At 39.8% G+C, this 20,235-nt stretch overlaps 1 protein-coding gene across 1 annotated transcript in view; it reads right to left on the reverse strand.

The window, feature by feature from the left end:
• Positions 1-13,497, reverse strand: part of LOC149187130 (BTB/POZ domain-containing protein At1g67900-like) — a 152,272-nt gene extending 138,775 nt beyond the window's left edge. Inside the window, exon 1 of the mRNA XM_089411292.1 lies at positions 13,149-13,497. Within this exon, the coding sequence (XP_089267418.1) occupies positions 13,149-13,207 (59 nt within the window). The 5' untranslated portion in view covers positions 13,208-13,497. The remainder of the gene's footprint in view (positions 1-13,148) is intronic.
• Positions 13,498-20,235: the final 6,738 nt, after the last annotated feature.

Here is a 20,235-nt window from a genome sequence, read left to right on the forward strand (position 1 = left end):
TGCGGGCGTAAGCATGTGCATCCTTGAATAATGTGGGCCAGTAGAAACCGGCTTGCATAACTTTGTGCGCAATGGTATTTCCTGCGAAGTGACCCCCGACTGGTCCGTCATGCAAATCTTGCAAAACCTTCTCTGATTCATGTGCCTCCAGGCACCTGAGCAAGATTCTATTGCTGTGCTTTCTATAAAGCACTTCGTGCACCAACTGATAAGCTAAAGCTTTGAGACACAATGCCCTCTTCTATCTGATGGAAAAGTGAGAGGGTATGGTGCCCTGCTCAAGGTACTAGCACACATCTACGTACCAAGAGTTTTCGTTTACAGTGGGTGGTGCTCGCACTACATCATACATTTCAATTTCCTGCTCCCAACCGGCAAGCTCTTCTTCTTCCTCCTGTGCGTGTACTGCCTCAGCTGCGAGTCTGCAGAGACCATGACCCTTGATAGTGTGAACTGGCTTGATGTCAAGATCATACTCTTGCAAGCCTGTCATCCAATTCACACGTCGTTCACCCAGCTCTTGTTGTACAAGCAATGAGCGGACTGTTGGGTGAGGCACATACACTATGCAATGGTTCTTCAGCAAGTAGGGTCTGAAGTGTTTCACTGCCTTGTATACTGCATATGCTTGTTTGTCAATGGTGAGGTAGTTGAGTTCGGGTCCTTGCATGCTTGCGCTCATGAAGGAGATGGGACGTTCATCGTTCAACTCATCCTTCTGAGTGAGTACTGCAGCAAGTGAGTTGTCGGAGGCAAAGGTGTATAGCAGGAAATCTTTGTTGAAGTCTGGGCTGTAGAGTGCAGGCACTTCTACAATAGCCTGCTTGATATGGGTGAATGCATACTTTTCCCTCTTGCCCCAGTTGTAGACTGCATCCTTCTTAATCATGTCTTGCATTGGTTTGACTATCTGCATAACCCGAGATGAACTTCCGGAGGAAATTTATCTTTCCTAAGAAGGACTACATCGATTTCTTGTTGGCTGGGTGAGAGATCTGTGTGATAGTCCAGACCTGGTCCAGATCAACCTTGATCCCGCTCTTGGCAACGATGTGTCCAAGGAGGTTCCCCTCAGACACTACAAATATGATCTTTTTGGGATTCAAGGAAATCCCGTATTTCCGGCATTGCTCAAAAATTTTCTTCAGATGGCGTATGTGGTCTTCCCATTTTCTTGAAAACACAGTCTCATCATCAAGGTACACCACTATGCTCTGTCCAATGAGTCCGTAGAAGGCAATGTCCATGGCACACTAAAAGGTCGCGCCTGCATTCACAAGCCCGAATGGCATTCCTCTGTATGCGAACGTACCCCACTTGGTATGGAAGGTAGTTTAGAGTTTATCAAGTTCCACTACCAGAACCTGATTATATCCTGAAAACCTGTCAAGTAAGGAAAACATCTATGCCCCAGATATTGTTTGCAAAATGTGTTCCATAGACGGCACAGGGTAGTTGTCTTTGTCTGAGGCGCGGTTCAAGTTCCAAAAATCAACACACAAGCGGATTTCCCCAGACTTCTTTCATACAGGAACAAGGTTTGAAACCCATGTAGAATGACAAACTTTGTATATGATTCGTGCATCCAATAGCTTGGTGAGCTCTTTCTGTATGAGGGGTTCAAGTGATGGATGTACTTTCTTCGAATTCTGCTGATATGGCTTGACCCCTTCTTTGATCAGAATGATGTGTTGGATTATTTGCGTGTCGTAAGTTTTCAAATCATCATATGTCCACGTGAACACATCCCGATACTGTTTGAACAAGCGGAGAAAGGCTTGTTGCTCCTGCTATGTGCAACATGTACCGAGATTGACGAATTTCGGATCCTGTTCTGTTCCCAAGTTGATCAGTTCATGCATCATGGTAGAGCTGTGGGTTTTGTTGTTCCTTGACCCCTGAAAGTGTTCTTGCAAGTCATATAGTTTTTCCAACAATACAACACCTTTGGGGATGAGGTGGCCTTTCTTGATATCCACCCCAGCTTGCAAAGATCGCTCGTGCTCGTATTCATCTATCGTTGCATCCTTGAAGGTATCAGTGTTGGCCATGAAATGCAGTATCTATTAATCATCATCAAATACGCGTAAATTAATTATGTTATCCGGGATAGACGGTCTATACAAAATTTCAATAGTAAATCTATCCCTAAGCAGTGACATTCTAGAAGCTGCATTTGCCAAGGCATTGGCAACTACATTACGCGTTCTTGGTATAGAAGTGATATTAAATGCTTGGAAGTTAGAGATCAGTCGCCATACCTCTTGCTGGTAACTTTTGAGATGAGGTGATAAATGGTGAATGGTGTTACGTACCTGTCGTACCACTATTTCCGAATCACCTACCACTTTGGGCACGACCACATTGAGGCTAATGGCTTTTGCAACCCCAACACGAGTGTTTCGTATTCAGCAATATTGTTTATGCACTCGAACTCCAAGCGACTTGAAATCAAATGTTTCCTGAGCCATCCTATGTCTTCGATCCATCGAAATACATGGTCCACAGCTCGTCTGTACACGGACCGTTTGGCGCGCTTGCACTACTGCTACTGCTACTACTGTAACAATGCATTGTATAGGTTTCATTTCCATCAGTTGGGCAAGGAAGGAGACCCAACTGTGTGTCTGGTGGGGTTGAAATTGGCCGTGCGAGATAACACCCCAGCGTTGTTTTCAGTTACCAAACATGAGCTTTGCGAAGGCCAACGGTTGGTTCTCACCATTGATGGGAGTGACATTGTGCCTCATGTATCTCTCAGATAACACCCAAATTTGATTGTTCTTGCCCTTGTACGGAAGCCACAAGTGTGACCAATCTATAGCAAAGTATCCATTCAGCTTGCTAGACCAGTCTCTGCTGAGCAATAAGCCATATGCTTCTGGTATGTCCACAACAACGATGTTTATGCACTGGTGAACTCGGTCATCATGAGATAGTCTGATGATCACGTCACGAAGTTCACCAATGGTTGGCACGCATGTGCGATCGAGTTGGATGATCTGCGCAGATGTCTTGCTCCATTGCGCATTGATCTTCTTAGCAATGGAGAGCGGCATGACATTGGCTGACGCACTAGAATCAACCAAACAGTTGTGAACATTACAGTTGAATATTTCAAATGATAACAAGAATGGAGGGCAAATAGAGTTTGCTTCTTCCATCCGAAGTGTGTTTAGCACAATTGTGAGTGATCCAGGAGATGTGCTTGCTCCCTTGCTGGTAGAGGTTGCGCTGTCTATAGATGACTACCCCAATGTGCACAGCAAGATGTCCCGCTATCCTTGAATCTTAGCCAACTTGAACAAACTGATGTTTGCGCAAGTCTTCTTCATATCTTCCACAATGTTGTAATCAAGGGCAAGTAGACTCACCGAGATGTCCGGGTTGGACTGATGTTCTTGTTGTCCAACGGAGTGCTCTATAGCTTGCTGCTCATGGATGTATTCTTGTCCGTCACTGTCTTCTCGGGCTTGCTTTGTGTTTTCTGCTTTTGGACGGCTGGTGGATCAACCCTCCTCAGCAGTTCAAGCTTTTGTTTCATTTCCCCAATTGTAGGGGGAGCCCCTTTACTTCTGAGATTGTAGCACTCATTCTGCTTGGGGGGCTGCTTCTCGGTGCTTGTCTTTTGTGTTGCTTGCGCGCACTGATACATGTTAATCACTCGCCCAGTGCTTGAGGTCTCATCAAGTGCAGCATCTTCATCATCATCTATGTCTCCTAGCTGTCCCTGTGAACTGCTCGACATGTTTGTCATTTGGTCGCATACGGAGCCTGCAACTCGTTTCCAATCCGAACAAGACCCTTCCGGGTGCTTGTCTTCATGAAATGAACAAAATTCATTGTTCGCGCATTCTTTGACCTAGAACACTGAGTTGGAGCTCTGCGTAGTTTTAGTCGAGAAGTGGTTGTTACCTGATGACACGCTTCCTTGTCTTTGTCTGGGCAGTCGGTTGCTCGCAAATGTGTCCGTTGTTCGTTGTTTAAGCTCAGACACTTCTATTGTCAAGTTCTTGACAAGGCGAGTAAGGGTTTCAATATCACTTGTTCCTTTGTCTCTACCCTTGCTTGCCGCAACCTGGGGCTTCCTGAGTCCTTCGCTAATTCATCATTCTTGATGACTCCGATAGCGCACAGGTCCTTTTCAACAGCGATTGCATCTTCGCAGTTTTCTAACAGTGTTGGTTTCGCAGCTCGTTTGACGAACTGCGCAATGTTGGTCAGCAGTGCAAACGTGTAGTAATCGACAGTGATGGAGTCATGAGGTTTCATGTTCGTTGCAAACTTATTCAATATGCGCAGAAACCTCTGATTGAAATCTTTTACCTTTTCTTTCCCCTCCATCTTCAGGCTTCCCAATTCTTTGAGTAACATGGTTGGGGTCTTGTCATTAGCAAACTTTTCCAGAAACATATGTTTGAACGCACCCCAGTTATGTATGGAGTTGACAGGAAGGCTGTGATACCATGTTGTTGCGCGACCATCCAAGGTACATGGAATGTCATCGTAACATACCTCAAGGGTCTGCAGTTATAGGCAGAAGTTGTCCAAGTGATCTTCTACCTCGACTGTTCTGTCAGGATCAAACTTTTTGATCATTCTCTCTAACCGCTTCGGTATCTTGTGCAAAACACCCAGGAGAGCTAATGGTCCCTTAGTCATCCATTCCAAATTTTGGTCAGCGGTGTCTTCTTTCTCTTCGTCCTCCTCTTCTTCAGAATCTCACAGTTCCGGCTCTGAGTCTATTGGTTCGTCTCTGCCTCCGCCTCCTCTGCTTCCTTCCCTTCCGCATCCTGTACCGGAGTCTGAGCCCAGGATCACGAGGGTGTCTCGTTCTCCCTGTTGGAAGACCGTAGGTTCCTCTCCATTCTCAACAGCTTCTGCTAGAACTTCAAGTGTGGCAAGAACTGCTTCTTCCACCAATGATACAACAACCCCTGTGGGAGTGGTTTTTCGCTTTCTTTATGCGTACGGAAGATGTTGTATTCCTGGAATTAGTCCGACTACTTTCGTGAACTGACGGGTGATGGGATGGACAGAGCAAAGGTGCTAATACGAAATTTCGTGTTCACGTCTAGGAGGTGAGGAGTAACCAACTTCAGAGTCGTGCGTAGGTGAGAGGGAGTGCAAGTTACTGCCTTAACCAGATGATTGTTGAGTGGGTGTGAGAGGACATTCAGTGATAAACAACTGGCAGCCCTCCTTCTAGCCCCATAAATGTTGACGATGCTGGACCTGCCAACATTTAGGGGATCTCCCCGGTATGATGTTCCAACTAGACCTCACACCGTTTGGTGTGGGAGTCCCATCCGGTATGATGGCCCAGTTGCCATTATCTTAAGTATTTGCCTTAGCTCTTGCTTGTCAGCACATGAGAGTGGTATGTTTGTCTAAGAACAGCGAGGTTCGAGTGCTTAGTGAGTGCTAGTGTTAAATGTCTCAAGGTTCTTTCACCGCAGAGAGGGGGGGAGTGCGTCTCTAGTCAAAAGGGAGGAAGTCCCAACTCTGTCAGAGACACACAACACAACAGTACATGCACAGCTTCCGGAGCAGTCCACGGATGGGGTAGTCACAACAAACAAGGGAAGATAGCACGTGCAACACCCAACGGGACAATCCGCGCGAGTGCGATGGTCGTTCTAACAAGTTTGCGTGAAAGGTTTTGTCTGATCTCTGGAGAGGTAACCAACATGGGCAGGACAATGTTAACAACTTATACAACACATTTTCATAAATATATGTATTAGAACAGCTGAATGAGTTCAATTGTTTAACACGGGTTAAAGCAAGATGTATTACAAGTGTTCAAGGTTAATCTTACAAATAGTTACAACACCTGTGAAAACGTGCTGGCCTGTTATCAGGCTTCTGAATTAAGCGAAAGTTCCAAGACACATCGATACACCATACATCACTAACCCCGTAGATGAGGCGTTGGAGCCACTACTCGCTCCTCAACGAAAAGACTACAGACTCTCAAGGCTGTGTGGGAGGAGCCAAGGTGAAAAAGTCCTTTGCATGTACAAATGAGGGGTATTTATAGCCAAGGCCCAAGGGTAAAACTGGCTTGCGACTATTCGACTTCCCTCATGACTGTTTGACTTTCATGACTTTTCAAATTACACGACTCTTCAAATTACATGTGGGTCTCTTCGACTTCCATGTTATATTACATTGATTTACAGCAGTATGGCCCACAGTAGTGATGTGGCCGACATGACTCATGACACGACTCGACACAACAGTGTTGGTATGTTCATGTTGCTGGTGTGCATCTTGAGCTACAGTGCTGCTAAGTGATGGATGTCCTCTTGGTGTATCAAAGCTTCACCTCCGCACAGTGTGCGAAATCTTCGATGGTCATTGGTGTTCGCTTGATGTTGCATGCGCACATTACTCCTTTGCTTGTACTTTGGCATGTTTGACATGTTCGTCTGTTCGCGAAGTATTCTCCTCAAATGCATCGTCCATTCGTAAGAAAATCTCCTCGCATGCATCGTTCGTTCGTTTGTCCGCGAACACATCTCCTTGCATGTACCCTCCATGTTCATCCCATTTATCGTCACGACATGTCTTATTCATGTACCTATATCTGCAGTTGCTCATGACGAGACGACATCAAATCCATAAACCTCCTAGTCTACCATGATGCATGGTCGTTTGCTTTCGGATGCAGGTGACTGGGAGAGAGGACAAGGCTATGAAACTGCGTAAGGCAAGTTTCAAGTTGGGATGCGAACTCCAAGCACTGCTGGTGAAAATTGCGCAGAGGTCACTGGGAGACTGAGATGGACAATCTAGATCAGCAGTGACTGTCCGCGGGATCTGGCTCGGCTGGAGGGCATATTTGCGCAATTTCTAGAGGGAAGCAATGCGGGCAGCTGAGGGGCTTGGCAGCAAAAATTGCACAATTCCAGGAGGGAGCTAGTTGCAGACTGTAGGAGGGTTTGGCAACAAAAACTAGATAATTCCTAGAGGGCGCTGGCAGCGGGCTGCAGGAGGCTTGGTAGCAAAAACTGCGCAATTCCTGGAGGGAGCTAGCTACAAGAGGCTTGGCAGCAAAAACTGTGCAATTCCTGGAGGGAGCTGGCAGCGGGCTGCAGGAGGCTTGGCAGCAAAAACTGCGCAATTCCTGGAGGGAGCTGGCAGCAGGCTGCAGGGTTACTGGAGACAAAGACTGCGCAATTTCTGAGTTGAGTGGGATGTTGGGCAGTTGAGGGGCTTTCTCATGAAATCTACGCAGTTTTCTGGGTGAGCAGTCAATCAGCTGACTAGTTGGCTGGCTGGAAAACTGCGCAATTTTTTTGAGAGACAGTGACGAACACTGGGTGTCTGTCTGGCCTATCTGCGCAATTTTCTCAATCAGCGGAGAGAGCAAGGTCTGTAGCTTTTGCGCAATTTTTGAGGGGAGTGAGTCCTGGGGTCACTACCTGGTCAAACTCTTCGGTTGACCAGCTGGAGGGTTGGTTGATCAGTGTGCAGGCAGCGCATTTTGAAATGGCTTGTTGGACACTTTTGCGTTGTTCTGGGTGACAGTCAGTCGATTCAATTGCAAGGTGGAGGTTCGGCTATTAGAGGGTGATCCGGTCGTCAGAACTTCAGCAAAATGACTAAGTGTGTGAGCGAGTGAATTTGTGCATACGCGACCTTGCAAACACACACTCAACATGACTTGACAAGATGCCTCAAACCATCAAGACAACATATGCTCAACATGACTGACTGACGGTGTGAGCGACAAGCACGACACTTATGATAGATCGTTGAACGACCGCGACGACACTTGCGCGACAGTGCATACAACTTCGTGTGTGAGTGCGATGGATGTTCACATAGCGAATACAACATGTACACACAAAGCGAGGACCTTGTGCATGACTAGAACATGGCTGCAAGCGTGGCATTGAGACAAACATGCAAAAATTTGTCCGTTGAAGAATCAAGCTAAGAGGGTGCAAAGACTCACACGAGCCTATGGGGTGAGCCTGAGTGCTTCCAAACATAAAGTAAAAATCCAAGGGATGCTCCGAAATTAGATGCAGGCCAAAATTTTGGAGGGTGTTGCAGCCACTACAACAAGTTGGTAAACCAAGGCGTTGGAGCTTCCTTCATGTTGGAGCCTATAAACCAAGGATTTGGAGCCTCCTTCAGTTGATGTTGAAAATCTTGGAAGTTGGAGCTTCCTGTTGATGTAAATTATTGAAAACCTATATTAAGAAGTGTTCGGGGGTTTTTCTCCCGGAAGGTTTTCCACCTAAAATCTCGTGTCTACTATCTTTGATGATTGTGCATTGTTGAATGGTGTTGGTCATTTATGTTTTTATCTAATGCTAATGATAATTAATGCTCTGTGAAGTTAAAAATAGCTAATTGAAGTGAAATATTGATTCACCCCCCTCTCAGTATTTCCAACATACACAAACTAAGACTCTGAAACATAACTCAAAATCATCAACCTCATGGAATTTTCTTTAAAATGTGAACAATGATAACACTACATCCTTTTGGCTCTCCACCCTTCCACACAACCTTGATTATTCATTTGCCTAGTCTTTCCAACCCTGCATTTGCAGAGTTTTATTATGTCGCCAAGCCAAAGGCCACAACAATTTGGTATGGCTCTATAATGTCACATATTTTCTCTTGATTAGGAAGCACCTTTCCTCTTCACTTGTTCTCTTATGGTATTCCTCACTCGATCTCTTGACTTTTTGTGAAACACTTGTTTTCTTAGCTTATGCCTTCTAACTATTATGGGTTTGTTCATCCTCTCCAACCTGTTTGCATTGCCTTTGTATCATTCACTTTCCTTCTTTCTAATTATACATTGAATGATCTTCTACTCGCTTGGATCATTGATCTTTTTCACTCTGATGGTGATCAGGGATTTATTTCTCCTCTTAGTTGACACCGCTAGAAATCTTGTTGTCAACCTATTGTGTGCCACATGACCTCTTCCCACCACTTGTGTTTCACTTCTCTCTAGCTCTAAATATTACAACCACCTTTTCCATGCATACGTATTATTCTTTCATCCACCAACTCTAATTGCTTGTTTACCTTGTGATCACAATTTGTCCTCCAATGACTCACCATCTCAAGTCCACCTCATGACATTAGTTACCATCTCAAAACATTATCCTCAATCGTTCTTGCTATCGATGCCCAATTCAACACTAGTGCCTCATGTACCCATACATATCATAGTTACTTCAACACTAGTGCCTCATGTACCCATACATAGTGCCACATATTCATCTTCTAGCTGTAAATTCATACATATCATAGTTACTTCTTACAAACCTCCTCCCATGTAAACTCAACATCAAATACCTTTTGTTGATATATTGCATGATGACCCATACTTGAACCACCTATCATAGTTATTCCCTTATGATAGATGCTTCTAACTATACATGCACTTTCACAAACTTCTTCTATCCTCTTCTCAATGTGTCCTTGGTGTTCCAAAACCAAGTATGCTCAAAGTAATGTTGATGCTCTTGCATAAAAAAATGGCATCCCCATCCAAGACGGGTGGTATAGGTGCTCATTTTCTACCTCCTTGTATTAATTCTTTATCCCCTCCAAGGTGGTGAAAGCCATGACTCGTCTCCTCCATCTATAGAGGAAATATTTCCAAAGAAGGGGAAGTGAAACAAGCCACTTCATGCAACAATGAGGGTATATAGCTGAAGTATGAGGGACATGTTTTTATCAATCACATCCCTTGTAACAAGCCCTATCAATTCTCGCTATTCTTGTTTGGCAATTCTTAGCCAAAGGGGTGGGATTCCCATATTAGTAACTTGAACAATAAAGAGAAGTTCCTGTCAACTAGATCCTACGAGTTTAGCTCCTAGGCCTTCATTATAGCTCTGTAGGAAGAAGCTTTTGTCTTGCTTTAACATATGAAGTAGACATTTCAACTAATATCTACCCTAAATAGAAAAAATAGAGAGAGAACCTTCAAAGGGGGAGTGCGATAAGCCATTTCATGCAACAATGAGGGTAGATGGGCAAAGTGTAGGGGTCATGCTTTTAACAATCACATCCCTTGTGGTAAGCCATAGTGGTTCTCACTACTCCTATCTGACAATTCTTAGCCAAGGGGGATGAGACTCCCATATTAGTAATTAAGTTGATGTCAACTAAAACGTACAAGTTTAGCTAGTTAAGGCCTTTGTCCAAGCTCCATTCTAAAGGAAGAAGCTTTTGTCTTGATTTCACATGTGAAGTAGTCATTTTCAACCTGTAAATGGGAGAAGCAAGGAGAGAATATTCAAAGAGGTCCATGAGACAATGAAGGGGGAGACCATGGAAATGAAAGGAATAAGGGAAAACAAATAAGCTCATAACTTGAGTAGAAATCCATTACCAAGCAACTTTGTCATTTCCTACACTAGAATGGTTCAGGGTAGGACGCATTCCAAAAATGTGCCAAGTACAACAAGAAATGAATACCTGCCATAACCTAGAGATCCCGAAACATTTCTCAAATATTCCTGCATGCTCCTTGATTTGGGAAAGCATTTGAGGCCTTGAAATGGCCAAAAATACTTTCCTATTTACTTCTTTAAAATTTATTTTGATAACATGGCAGGCCTGATTATGGATCTCATGTCATCGTCATGCACAAGAAAGTCAAACAATAAGTCCTAAAAACATATTTTCGGACCTGAAAATTCTAGAAGCAAATTATTATCAGGTTTTGAGAGCTATCTGCTCTTTTATAAAAGCCCATAACAACTCTCACTTTTCTCACCATTTCTTTCTCAGCTGAGTTGCAGAGTGCTATATATGAGTGAGGCTATAAATTTTTATAGTATGGACTAGGCATTAATCTACTCTTTATTTTGAATTTTTTTTTAACAATAGCAGGTTAAATATATATTAGCAAAATTGTGCCAAGGAACATGAAAATTACACCGGGATTTTCCTAATACTGTAAGCAACAAAAGTTTTGAAAGCTAATATAGATTATCCTTTCAAACTTCTATTATATCCTAATATTATGCACCGCATGTGCCTATATGGGTATAGATCGAAGAAGCTGCTTAATACATATCCACATTAGAAGGCATATTAATGTACTCTTTTTATTAGGCTACTCAGCTATGTATAAATTTTCTTGGTGTTTGAAAGATGAAATACATTAATATTGATAGCTCTAATTTTAGGTATTTTTTCCTAATATTTTGGTTTCCTTCCCTGTATTTTGTATTTCTTTTCTATTTTTTAAATCCCCTGATGCCCCATTTCCTGAAAAGTGTGAAGGGCCAAGACCAAGACAGGAGAGTTGTCTGACGCAAATTTGTGGAACCTAAGCCATACAGTGTCTTGTAAAGGAGATTTTATTTTGGAAGCTCAACTTAAAACGAGTTCATTTCTCATTGGCTGGTTTGCAGGAGAACACATTCTCCAATTACATAAAAGCCATGAGTGAACTCTTAGCCAAATTCAAGAAAAATTCAATGTAACCTATACAAGATTGAGGGGCATTGAATAGCAACTGACTGAAACTCAAGAGGGAGTATTTATGAATACGAGATCCTTTTCCATGGCATAAGGGAGCCGGGATATGCAATTCAAGATTCAACTGGAAGAACAAGTGCCTAGCTCAATTATCATTTAAACAGAACAGCGGACAGAGGACATATCAGCCCCAGCCCCTACAATTTGAGTGGCCAGAAGGAAAATTTTAGTCAGTTATTGTTTGAAGCCTTGATATGCATAGAATTTCAGTAAGGCATTTTGTTTTAACCCTGCAGCAAAAGTCTTTGATTTGGTACCTTGTATCTCAACAGGACAAATCTCCACAGTGGCACAATGGATGATAGGAGAGCAAGAGGCAATTTTAATCCGCCCTGTTATTTTGGCTTTCACCTGGAATCCCAATGCTAAATTAAGAAGAGGCAAGATATCTCATCTCACGGTTGTAATTTTTCGTGTTTTAATGCAAATTCTCTATTCATTTACCAGGAAATAAAGCCCTGCAGCAAAAATCTAGTTCGGTTGCCTCGGCCCTAACTTTCACTCTTACAGGCTACTGGTTGGGCTATCTGTAATCTGTTCTATTTCTCTAATATGGTACTTCAGTCTTCAATCCAACTCTGCTCGTCTTCCCTTATTTCACAATACACCTTCAGAAAATACAAAATGAATCATTCTGATTCAAATATTAACAAATATCTATGTGGCCTCGTAAATAATATGACGTTGGTTAATTGACTTCGAGTCCGAAGTGGCCATTGAAGTTCGGACTCTACTAAACGTCAGTTTGTCTTGAGCCGCCCTAAAATGCACAAATAAGGTTCAAGAAGGAACTCCAGGTATTTAAAGCATAAGAAACATGGATAAGGGCATTTGCAGCTTCAAGACACATTTACACTGGCTGTTAGCCAAACCTAACCGAGCAATAAGTGGAACACGAGGCCAAAATCGGTAGCGTTATGTAATGCGACTGAAACGACCATGAATTTCCAAGAAGCGAGCATTACATCATGCCTAGCGGCCTAGGAATGCCCACGGCCCCGGCAGGCAACATTTTGACAGAAAACTTGAAAAAAAGATAAAAATGCTGAAATTTGTAAGGCTTTTCCGTAGCTGCTGAAAAAATTTGTCGTTAAGATAAATACTGCACTCGAACGTCTGCTTTCAATAATTATAAAAACACGCACTCAGTTTTCTCAGCCATTTTCCGAAGAAGCTGCTATTGACATCTACAGTAAGGTTTTTTTCACAATTTTTTTTTTTTTTAATTCCCGAAAATGCCGACATGAACACAAATACTGCACCGTATGAACATCTTTTAACGATTTTCCTGAAAAGGAAGCACTGAATCGTCTTTAAAAAATTTCAGAAAACACCGTATTAACTTAATGCTGCGAGTTATAAAGAAAGCTAAAAGCAATAGAGGAAAGCTCAATGAACAAGAGTAACGGTCCTGAACAGAACAGAAGTGAAAACAAAAAAACCACCTTGTAAATCTTAAATTCCCTCAAATTGTTTCCAAATCTTTAATTCCCTCCAATTATTTGTAAATCTTTAATTTCCTCAAATTGCTTGGCAAAATCTTTAATTGCTCCGAGTCTTGTGACGGGGTCGATTTCCGTCCAAAAAATTCAAAGAAGAAACAGGAAAATTACCGGACAGTCTCCACCGTATAAAAAGTGTCAGGCTTTGATCCAAGTCTCATGAACTTCATGCTTGCTGCAGCGCAAATATTTCCTCTTCATCAACTCCAGCGGCCAAAATTTCTCCGAAGAACTCGTCAAAGATCACTGCTATAATTTCACCATCTTCACGGCGCCAAATTAAAGTATTTGGAGCAAAAGCTACTCCCTCAGCTCTGCAAACAAGCTGCTAAATGTCGAAAATCCCGTGGAGTGCTCATACTTTTGAATAAATATTAATATTACAAGGAAACCAGAATTGCTCATCCATAAAAACCGCACTCGGAAACCGCCACTGGGAAAACCGCCGAGCGGGACAAAGTGGTTTTGCAGAAATGCCAGGACGGGAGGAGGAAAATATGGTAAGGGCGTGCAAGAGACTTGAGTCAGACTAACCAGAGTTTAGTTAAAGGAGGGGCCCGCGGTTGGCCGCATCCCAACCGACCGGGACGCCAGGATTGTTACGAAGGACTACTCCTGTCCATCCCCTGCCGGGATCCTCGCCGCAAAGTTGATTTTATTTCGTTGTCTTCTTTCTCGTCACGCTTTCCGCCAGACCGCGAAAGCCGACCGGCTTTTTATTCCGACGGAGAGCTTCGCGCCAACAGGCCGACCGTTAACAGTCGTCCAATATCTTTTTGCCTCGTACTATTGCACGCGCAGCGCAACTGGCACGTGTTACCTTGACGTGGCAGTGGGCAGCCCTACTCGCCTGTTGTGGAGAATCTTAATCATTCCATGCACTTTTCCACTGTGTTCTATTTCCTTCCCTTTAAACGCAATCTGCATAATTCGATGGAGCAGATCAGGATTTCTTCTGCGCCGTGAAAAGCCATGCCTTGTTTCTATGAGTTGACATTTAATGTTGGGACCATGGGGAGAGGTTAGAGTGTTGTCTAAGATATTCATGGGAACGACTAGGGCGAGGGAACTTGCAGCAGGCCCACCAACTACGGTCGGTGCATATTCATTACATATACTGCATGTGGGTCAGTAGTAATGGTACTCGACTTCACTAACTCTGTGTATATATAAAATATGTATACGACTTTAGGGTATATGTGTTTAATCATGACTTTAGGGGTGAGATTGGACCATTCAGGGACATCGTCACATTCTCAACCCCCGACAAGCGCTTCGAGCAGATTATTTTGTGTTAAAAGCAATGCGGACCATGTGCAAAACTTGGTTGAAAATATTGATGAGTTATTTGAGTACTCTTCCGCTCATCTCCCATTGGCTTTCTTAATAAGTAGAAGCAGCCAATCTCTCTATTCAGAGTCATTGTGATGTCCAACTCCATTGGGGGCTTTCTTAATAACTAGAGTTAATTTGATGTCGAGTTTGATTGTACTGACGACTTAGATTCGTTAGCGGTGAGTCAAAGTCAAGTAAAATGGGTTATTCTATTTCCAATGAGAGTGACTAGTGAATCATCTCATATCAAAGTAAAAGGAAAAGGAAGCATTGTATTGATACAAATGAAATGCACGTAAGTGTACACATTTTTTTTCGTTTATAAATAGTGGGAATTTTTTTTTAATAAATTAAAATGAAAATACTATATATATATATTTGAAGTTAAGTTTTAGTGTGTTTATATTGAATATGTGGTGGATAGTTAAATTGCTTGTTATATGGTTGTAATATTGATTTTGTTATTGGTTAAAATCTAGTGTGTAAAAATCCAATCACGCTAAGGGTTAGTGTGGCTCAATCTGAGTGCGATCCTAGAATAATTTTGATGGCATTGAGTGCGATTCTAGACTGATTTTGATGACATTGATGTCTGGTCGTGGCTACTTAAGCTACATATTAGACTTGTTAGTCATCCAAGTATCACATTATCTAACAAACATATATATATATATATATATATATAGATACACTTTTTCATTAATATTATAATGGGTTGTAGTTGTTGATACTTTGAGACCAAGGTATAGATGTAAATGCGATCTAGTTGGCACACACACATATATCAAATCTACCATATAGTGAGAAAGATTAAGTTTTTGAAGTTGTAAATTTTTTTAATTAAAAAGAATCACTTTAAGGAACTTGATTTTTCTTTAAACATGATGTATCCAGAGTTAAAATGAACCAACATTGACTCTTAATATGTGTTTGTCGGCATGCACCACATGTCAATTCCATCTTAAGCATAAAAGGAATTGAACATCTCCTTCATGTCAAATAATACACCATTGAAATGTTTTGACCATGATAAATTTTTTTTCTTTAACTTCAATTACTTTTTTATATATATAAAAAATTGTTGATATTAAAATATTTTAATTAATATGAGCATTGAAATATTTTATTTACACATATCCCTCATATGGGAATCTAAAAAACACTTATCAACATAATAATAAACTTTTTACTTTTAATTACTTTATATATATATATAGTTGGTATAAAAATATTTTACTTGAGGTGGTCATTGAAATTCTTTATCCATGACTGACATTTAAATATTTTTTATTATTACTATTTTTTTAAATAATACTTGTCAACTCCATATTTATCACAGAAGGAATTATACATATCCCTCACACTAAGTTATAGAAAGTGATTGTCGATGTAATAAATCCCAAAGGTGTTGAATTTATTACAAGGTAATGAGGAGTTATTTGTTGGTTCATGGGTGTTGATGCTTAATGTCCAACCTATTGATGCAAGGGTGGTCCAATCATCATTGATAATTGATTCTTTCGATCAAAATGTTGTCTAGGGTGTTGCACATAGTTAATTAGGTTTGGCTTAAGTAATTGTGAGGAAGAGTGTTATTCTCTCCACTTAGGTTTGATTCCCTCAAGTGATATAGTATGTTGTTGTAACAACCTTGACCCCTGTGTGTTCAAAGCCTTGAGGTTCTGCATAATTTAGTTTACTCTAGGTATCATCCTCACACTAAGTGGAAGTGTTATGTGAGTTTCCTAGGATTTGTATTTCACAGAAGATAGAGCATTGTGCGTGTGTCATGTGTAATTAATGAGAGAGATGCCTAGTTGTCATAGATGTTGTTGGACATTTGGCTAGTTCTATGCAACTAGGTGCCCTATTTGAATCCACTTGGATGAGGTGCACTAGTCTACATTGAGGGTTTTACTAGGAATGCCGCAAATTATTATGGGGAAACACCCTTTGGGTTTCTTAGCAACGTTTTCCTCAAGAAAAAAATAATGAGAGGGAGAGGTTTAAATACTCATTCACTCATCCCCGTCCAAGTGGTGGATGATTAAGTATGGCATAATGTGACTTTCTCACATGGTTGTAATATCACCTTTGTCGTTAATATTATAATGATTTTGTAGTCGTTGATGCTTAACCTCCATGTTATTAATGTAATTGTAACCTAGTTAGTGTTAATAAATAAGAATTTGAGTTAAAATCCTTCCCAACAAGTTGGATTCATTAGTGACGAATGAGGAGTTTGTCATTAATGACCAATCATGTTCAATTCTTATAAGTGGATCAAATCTCACCCCATGTCTTTTAAGGATTGTGGATATTGATGAGTTTGTTGGCTATTCTAGTGGCAACTTGGAGTGGTTTGTTGTCATGATGGTCCAAGTCCAATTCCTAGTGGGCATGCTCTTACCCTAATTAGTGTTTATTAAGTGTAACATCCTCGTGGTTTGTGACCCTCTGTATTGAAAAGGCTAAAATATTGGTTAGTGTTCTCATGTGTGTATGTGGAAATGATGTTGACAATATACTAGCTTAGATGTATCTTAACTTTGACAATATGATATGTCCAAAAATATCAAGCCTTTTCCTGTGGATGTATGATAAATTCAAAATTAAGATGACTCTATATTGATATATTATTTAAAACAATAACTCAAAAACATTTATTAGAGTTGAAATAATTTTTTTAACTCTTTTATTTAAAAATAAAAATAAATATTAAAAAAAATGATTTCCCATATTACTTATTTTAAACCTTATTAGTCATTTATAAATTAAACCATTAAAAAAAATATTTACATTTACACATCTAAATTTTTCAGACATATAAATATAATATAAAAAATATTATTTCTAAGTACTTGAATTCAATTTCGTATTCCATGTTTTATTTCTTTAAATTTGGATCACAATCAAACTCTAATATGAATGGCAATTTCACATAAAAGCAACCCCACACTATTTTTCATTAAAGATAAAGCACCTTCTTTATATACTAATTGATATCTCCACAGCTATCAACCATTGGTGGGCATAAACCAATATATCCATTTTATAACCTGCATGAATTTACCCACCAATACATCCATTTTATAACCGGCGTGAATTTGTATGATTAAGTAGTAGAGAAATTGGTGGGTATAACCCAATACATCCATTTTATAACAGGCATAAATTTGTACGAATAAGTAGTAAAAAAATGGATTTGAAGTTTTTGGTCAGATGTCAAAAACATTTTCCACAACTGTAACATTTAATTTTTAAAACTTTTAAGACTGATATTGTTATTCAAATTTACCAGGGATATATATATAAATTTTCCATAATACAGAAAATATGTTAACCTTTCATGATTTTTAAGAAAATATGTTAACCTTTCATGATTTTTAAGAAAATATGTTAACCTTTCATGATTTTTTATTAAAATCTTGTGTGTGGATTAAATTTTCGTGTAGTTGTGATTTTAAGTGTAAATTAAAGTTAATATTAAGATTTTTATTAATTAATGTTTTACAATTTTTTAAAATTTCATATATTAACTCTACATTAATATGGAAATAATTATACATTTATCAATTAATAAATTACAAAATGTTTCTCAATATAATAATATATTAATTTTCAAATTAAAAAAAAATATATATTATTTATTAATTATAAATACTAAAAGAATTATTAGAAATTAACTTTAATTTTATCATTTTATAATAAGGAAAAATATTTTTTTATAATCTCTCTTAATATTCAATAAATCTCATATTATAAAAGGGATTTTTTAATGTTATTTTTTTTTTATTGAATACACATTAAACATATACATCCTCTTAAATCATTTGTAACATAATTTCAATTTATGTGAATATTGAACATAAAAATAATTTTATTAATTAACCAAATTTAATAATTTTACTTATTTTTTAATAAATGTATTTTTTTTGTTATAATTATATTTTTTCTGGTAAAAAGTTGAATTGCAACTTGATATAAAATTAAATATTTTTCAATTTTAAAGGGTAGATGGAGAATTAGCTGTTAGTTTTTGTAGCGTCGAACGATGTTCTAGTCTCGACAGTCATTAAAGATGTTAAGAAACACTAGGACTCCAGAACCCAACAAAAAAGTTTCAGGGAAATCCACCTAGAAATGCCTTAATTAAGTTAATTAATCATTAATAAATTTATTCCTAAGTTTAACTTAGGGAAAATGATTAATTAACAGACATTAATTGAGGACTGTGAGATTTCTCTAGAATCTCACACGAATCGACTAGGAATAATCTCAGCCATTGATTAATATTTAATCTTGGTAGTTGGAGTCCCATAGTGAGATTATAAGAAGAAGTAGATGGGTAGATGGAAGAACAAACTTGAGATCGATTTCCTTGGGCAGTTCGATTTTTCCAGAGAGCAATAGCTTTCTGTCAGAAGAGTTTGAGCTAGAGAAGGGAAGTCGAGACAGAGAGGGGTAGAGGCAGTGAGTCTAGAGGAAGTCTTCAAGTTCCAGAGAGTAGTTTGTAGAGAGGAAAAAGTAGCCACAGAGAGGCTGCCGTAAGGGCTGCATAGAAGTCTCTAAAGGGCAATTCATTTTTGCCGAATAGAAGCTCATTTCCAATTCTAGAGGCCGGGAAGATTTTCCAGAGTGCCAGAGAGGCAGATTCTCAGTCAGCAACAGATAGGACGACTTGAGTAGCAGCTAATCAAGATAGTGTGTATTCTAGTTCTGCGCTAGGGTGACGCAGGGTCTACGCAGGCTAGTTTGGACAACTCACTTGGAGCTGGCAGTTAGAACCTGGATTGCTTGTGGGGTGAGGAAAATTCCTCATAATATTTCTGCCAGTATTTTCTCTGTAGGATTGCCAACTTTTGACATTCATTTGTACTCATAATTTTCCCACTGTTGCTTGATAATAAAAACCCTTAGTTGTTGCATCGATTTTCCCAAGTTGGGTTTTTTTGGGGACTTTTGTCCTAAAATAATAGTGTTATATATATATTTTTTTTGTGTGCCAGTATTTTCTCAGTTTCCAACTTATCTTCCTTAATATTTTTATTTGTGAAGATTACAGTGTGATTAATTCGTTGTTTTCATAGCAGTAAACTGCATAATTAATTTACAATTAGAAGAATTAATTCTAGTTGTTGCAATAGAATTTGACTAGTGAAATTTTCACATGGTATCAGAGCGTATTTGATCAAACAAGAAAGCTCAAAAGTTGAAGAAGAAAATTCATTGTTCAGAGGGAGCAGTTGGACGAATTTTTTGGGGTTGCGCAATGCCTAGCCAGGTAGTGCAAATTGTTGGGCAATTTGATTTTTCAGTGCAGGGTTGCAGAAAGATTCGACTTGCTAGATTGAGTGATTCCAACAGGTAGAGGGAGCAGTAGTTTAGTATTTTCGCAGGGCAGATTCCTTGTGTGGGCACAGAAGGGTTTTGCAGCAGTTGCTAGAGCATAATCAATGTCGGGTGCAAGAGAATGTGCACACATAGAAGGAGTTTCTCTCAGAGGGTTTTTAGATTAGAAATCCAAATTTTCAGTTGCAGCCGGAGTAGCTGTGAGTAGTTTTTCTCACTCTAGAAGGTAGTGCAAATAGCAGAATCAACAGTCGAGCAAGAGAGAGAGGGAGACTTGTGCTCCAGTTTCAGAGATGGCCACAATTGGGCTTAGAGATGATGATAGGTTGGAGGGATCCTCCAACTATGTCATCTGGAAGGCTAGGATGTCCTTCCTGCTAGATGAATTTGACCTGAAGAACTATGTAGTGTATGTTTTAACCCTGTACAAAAATTACCTACAGACGAATTCTTAAAAACATAAAATAAACAATGACGAGAATATAAAACAAGTACATAGAGATTTCCCATA

The sequence above is a fragment of the Pinus tabuliformis genome, chromosome 3_1 (assembly GCF_031772625.1).
Source record: "Pinus tabuliformis cultivar Carrire ecotype Pingquan chromosome 3_1, CPIR1, whole genome shotgun sequence".
NCBI lineage: Eukaryota > Viridiplantae > Streptophyta > Pinopsida > Pinales > Pinaceae > Pinus > Pinus tabuliformis.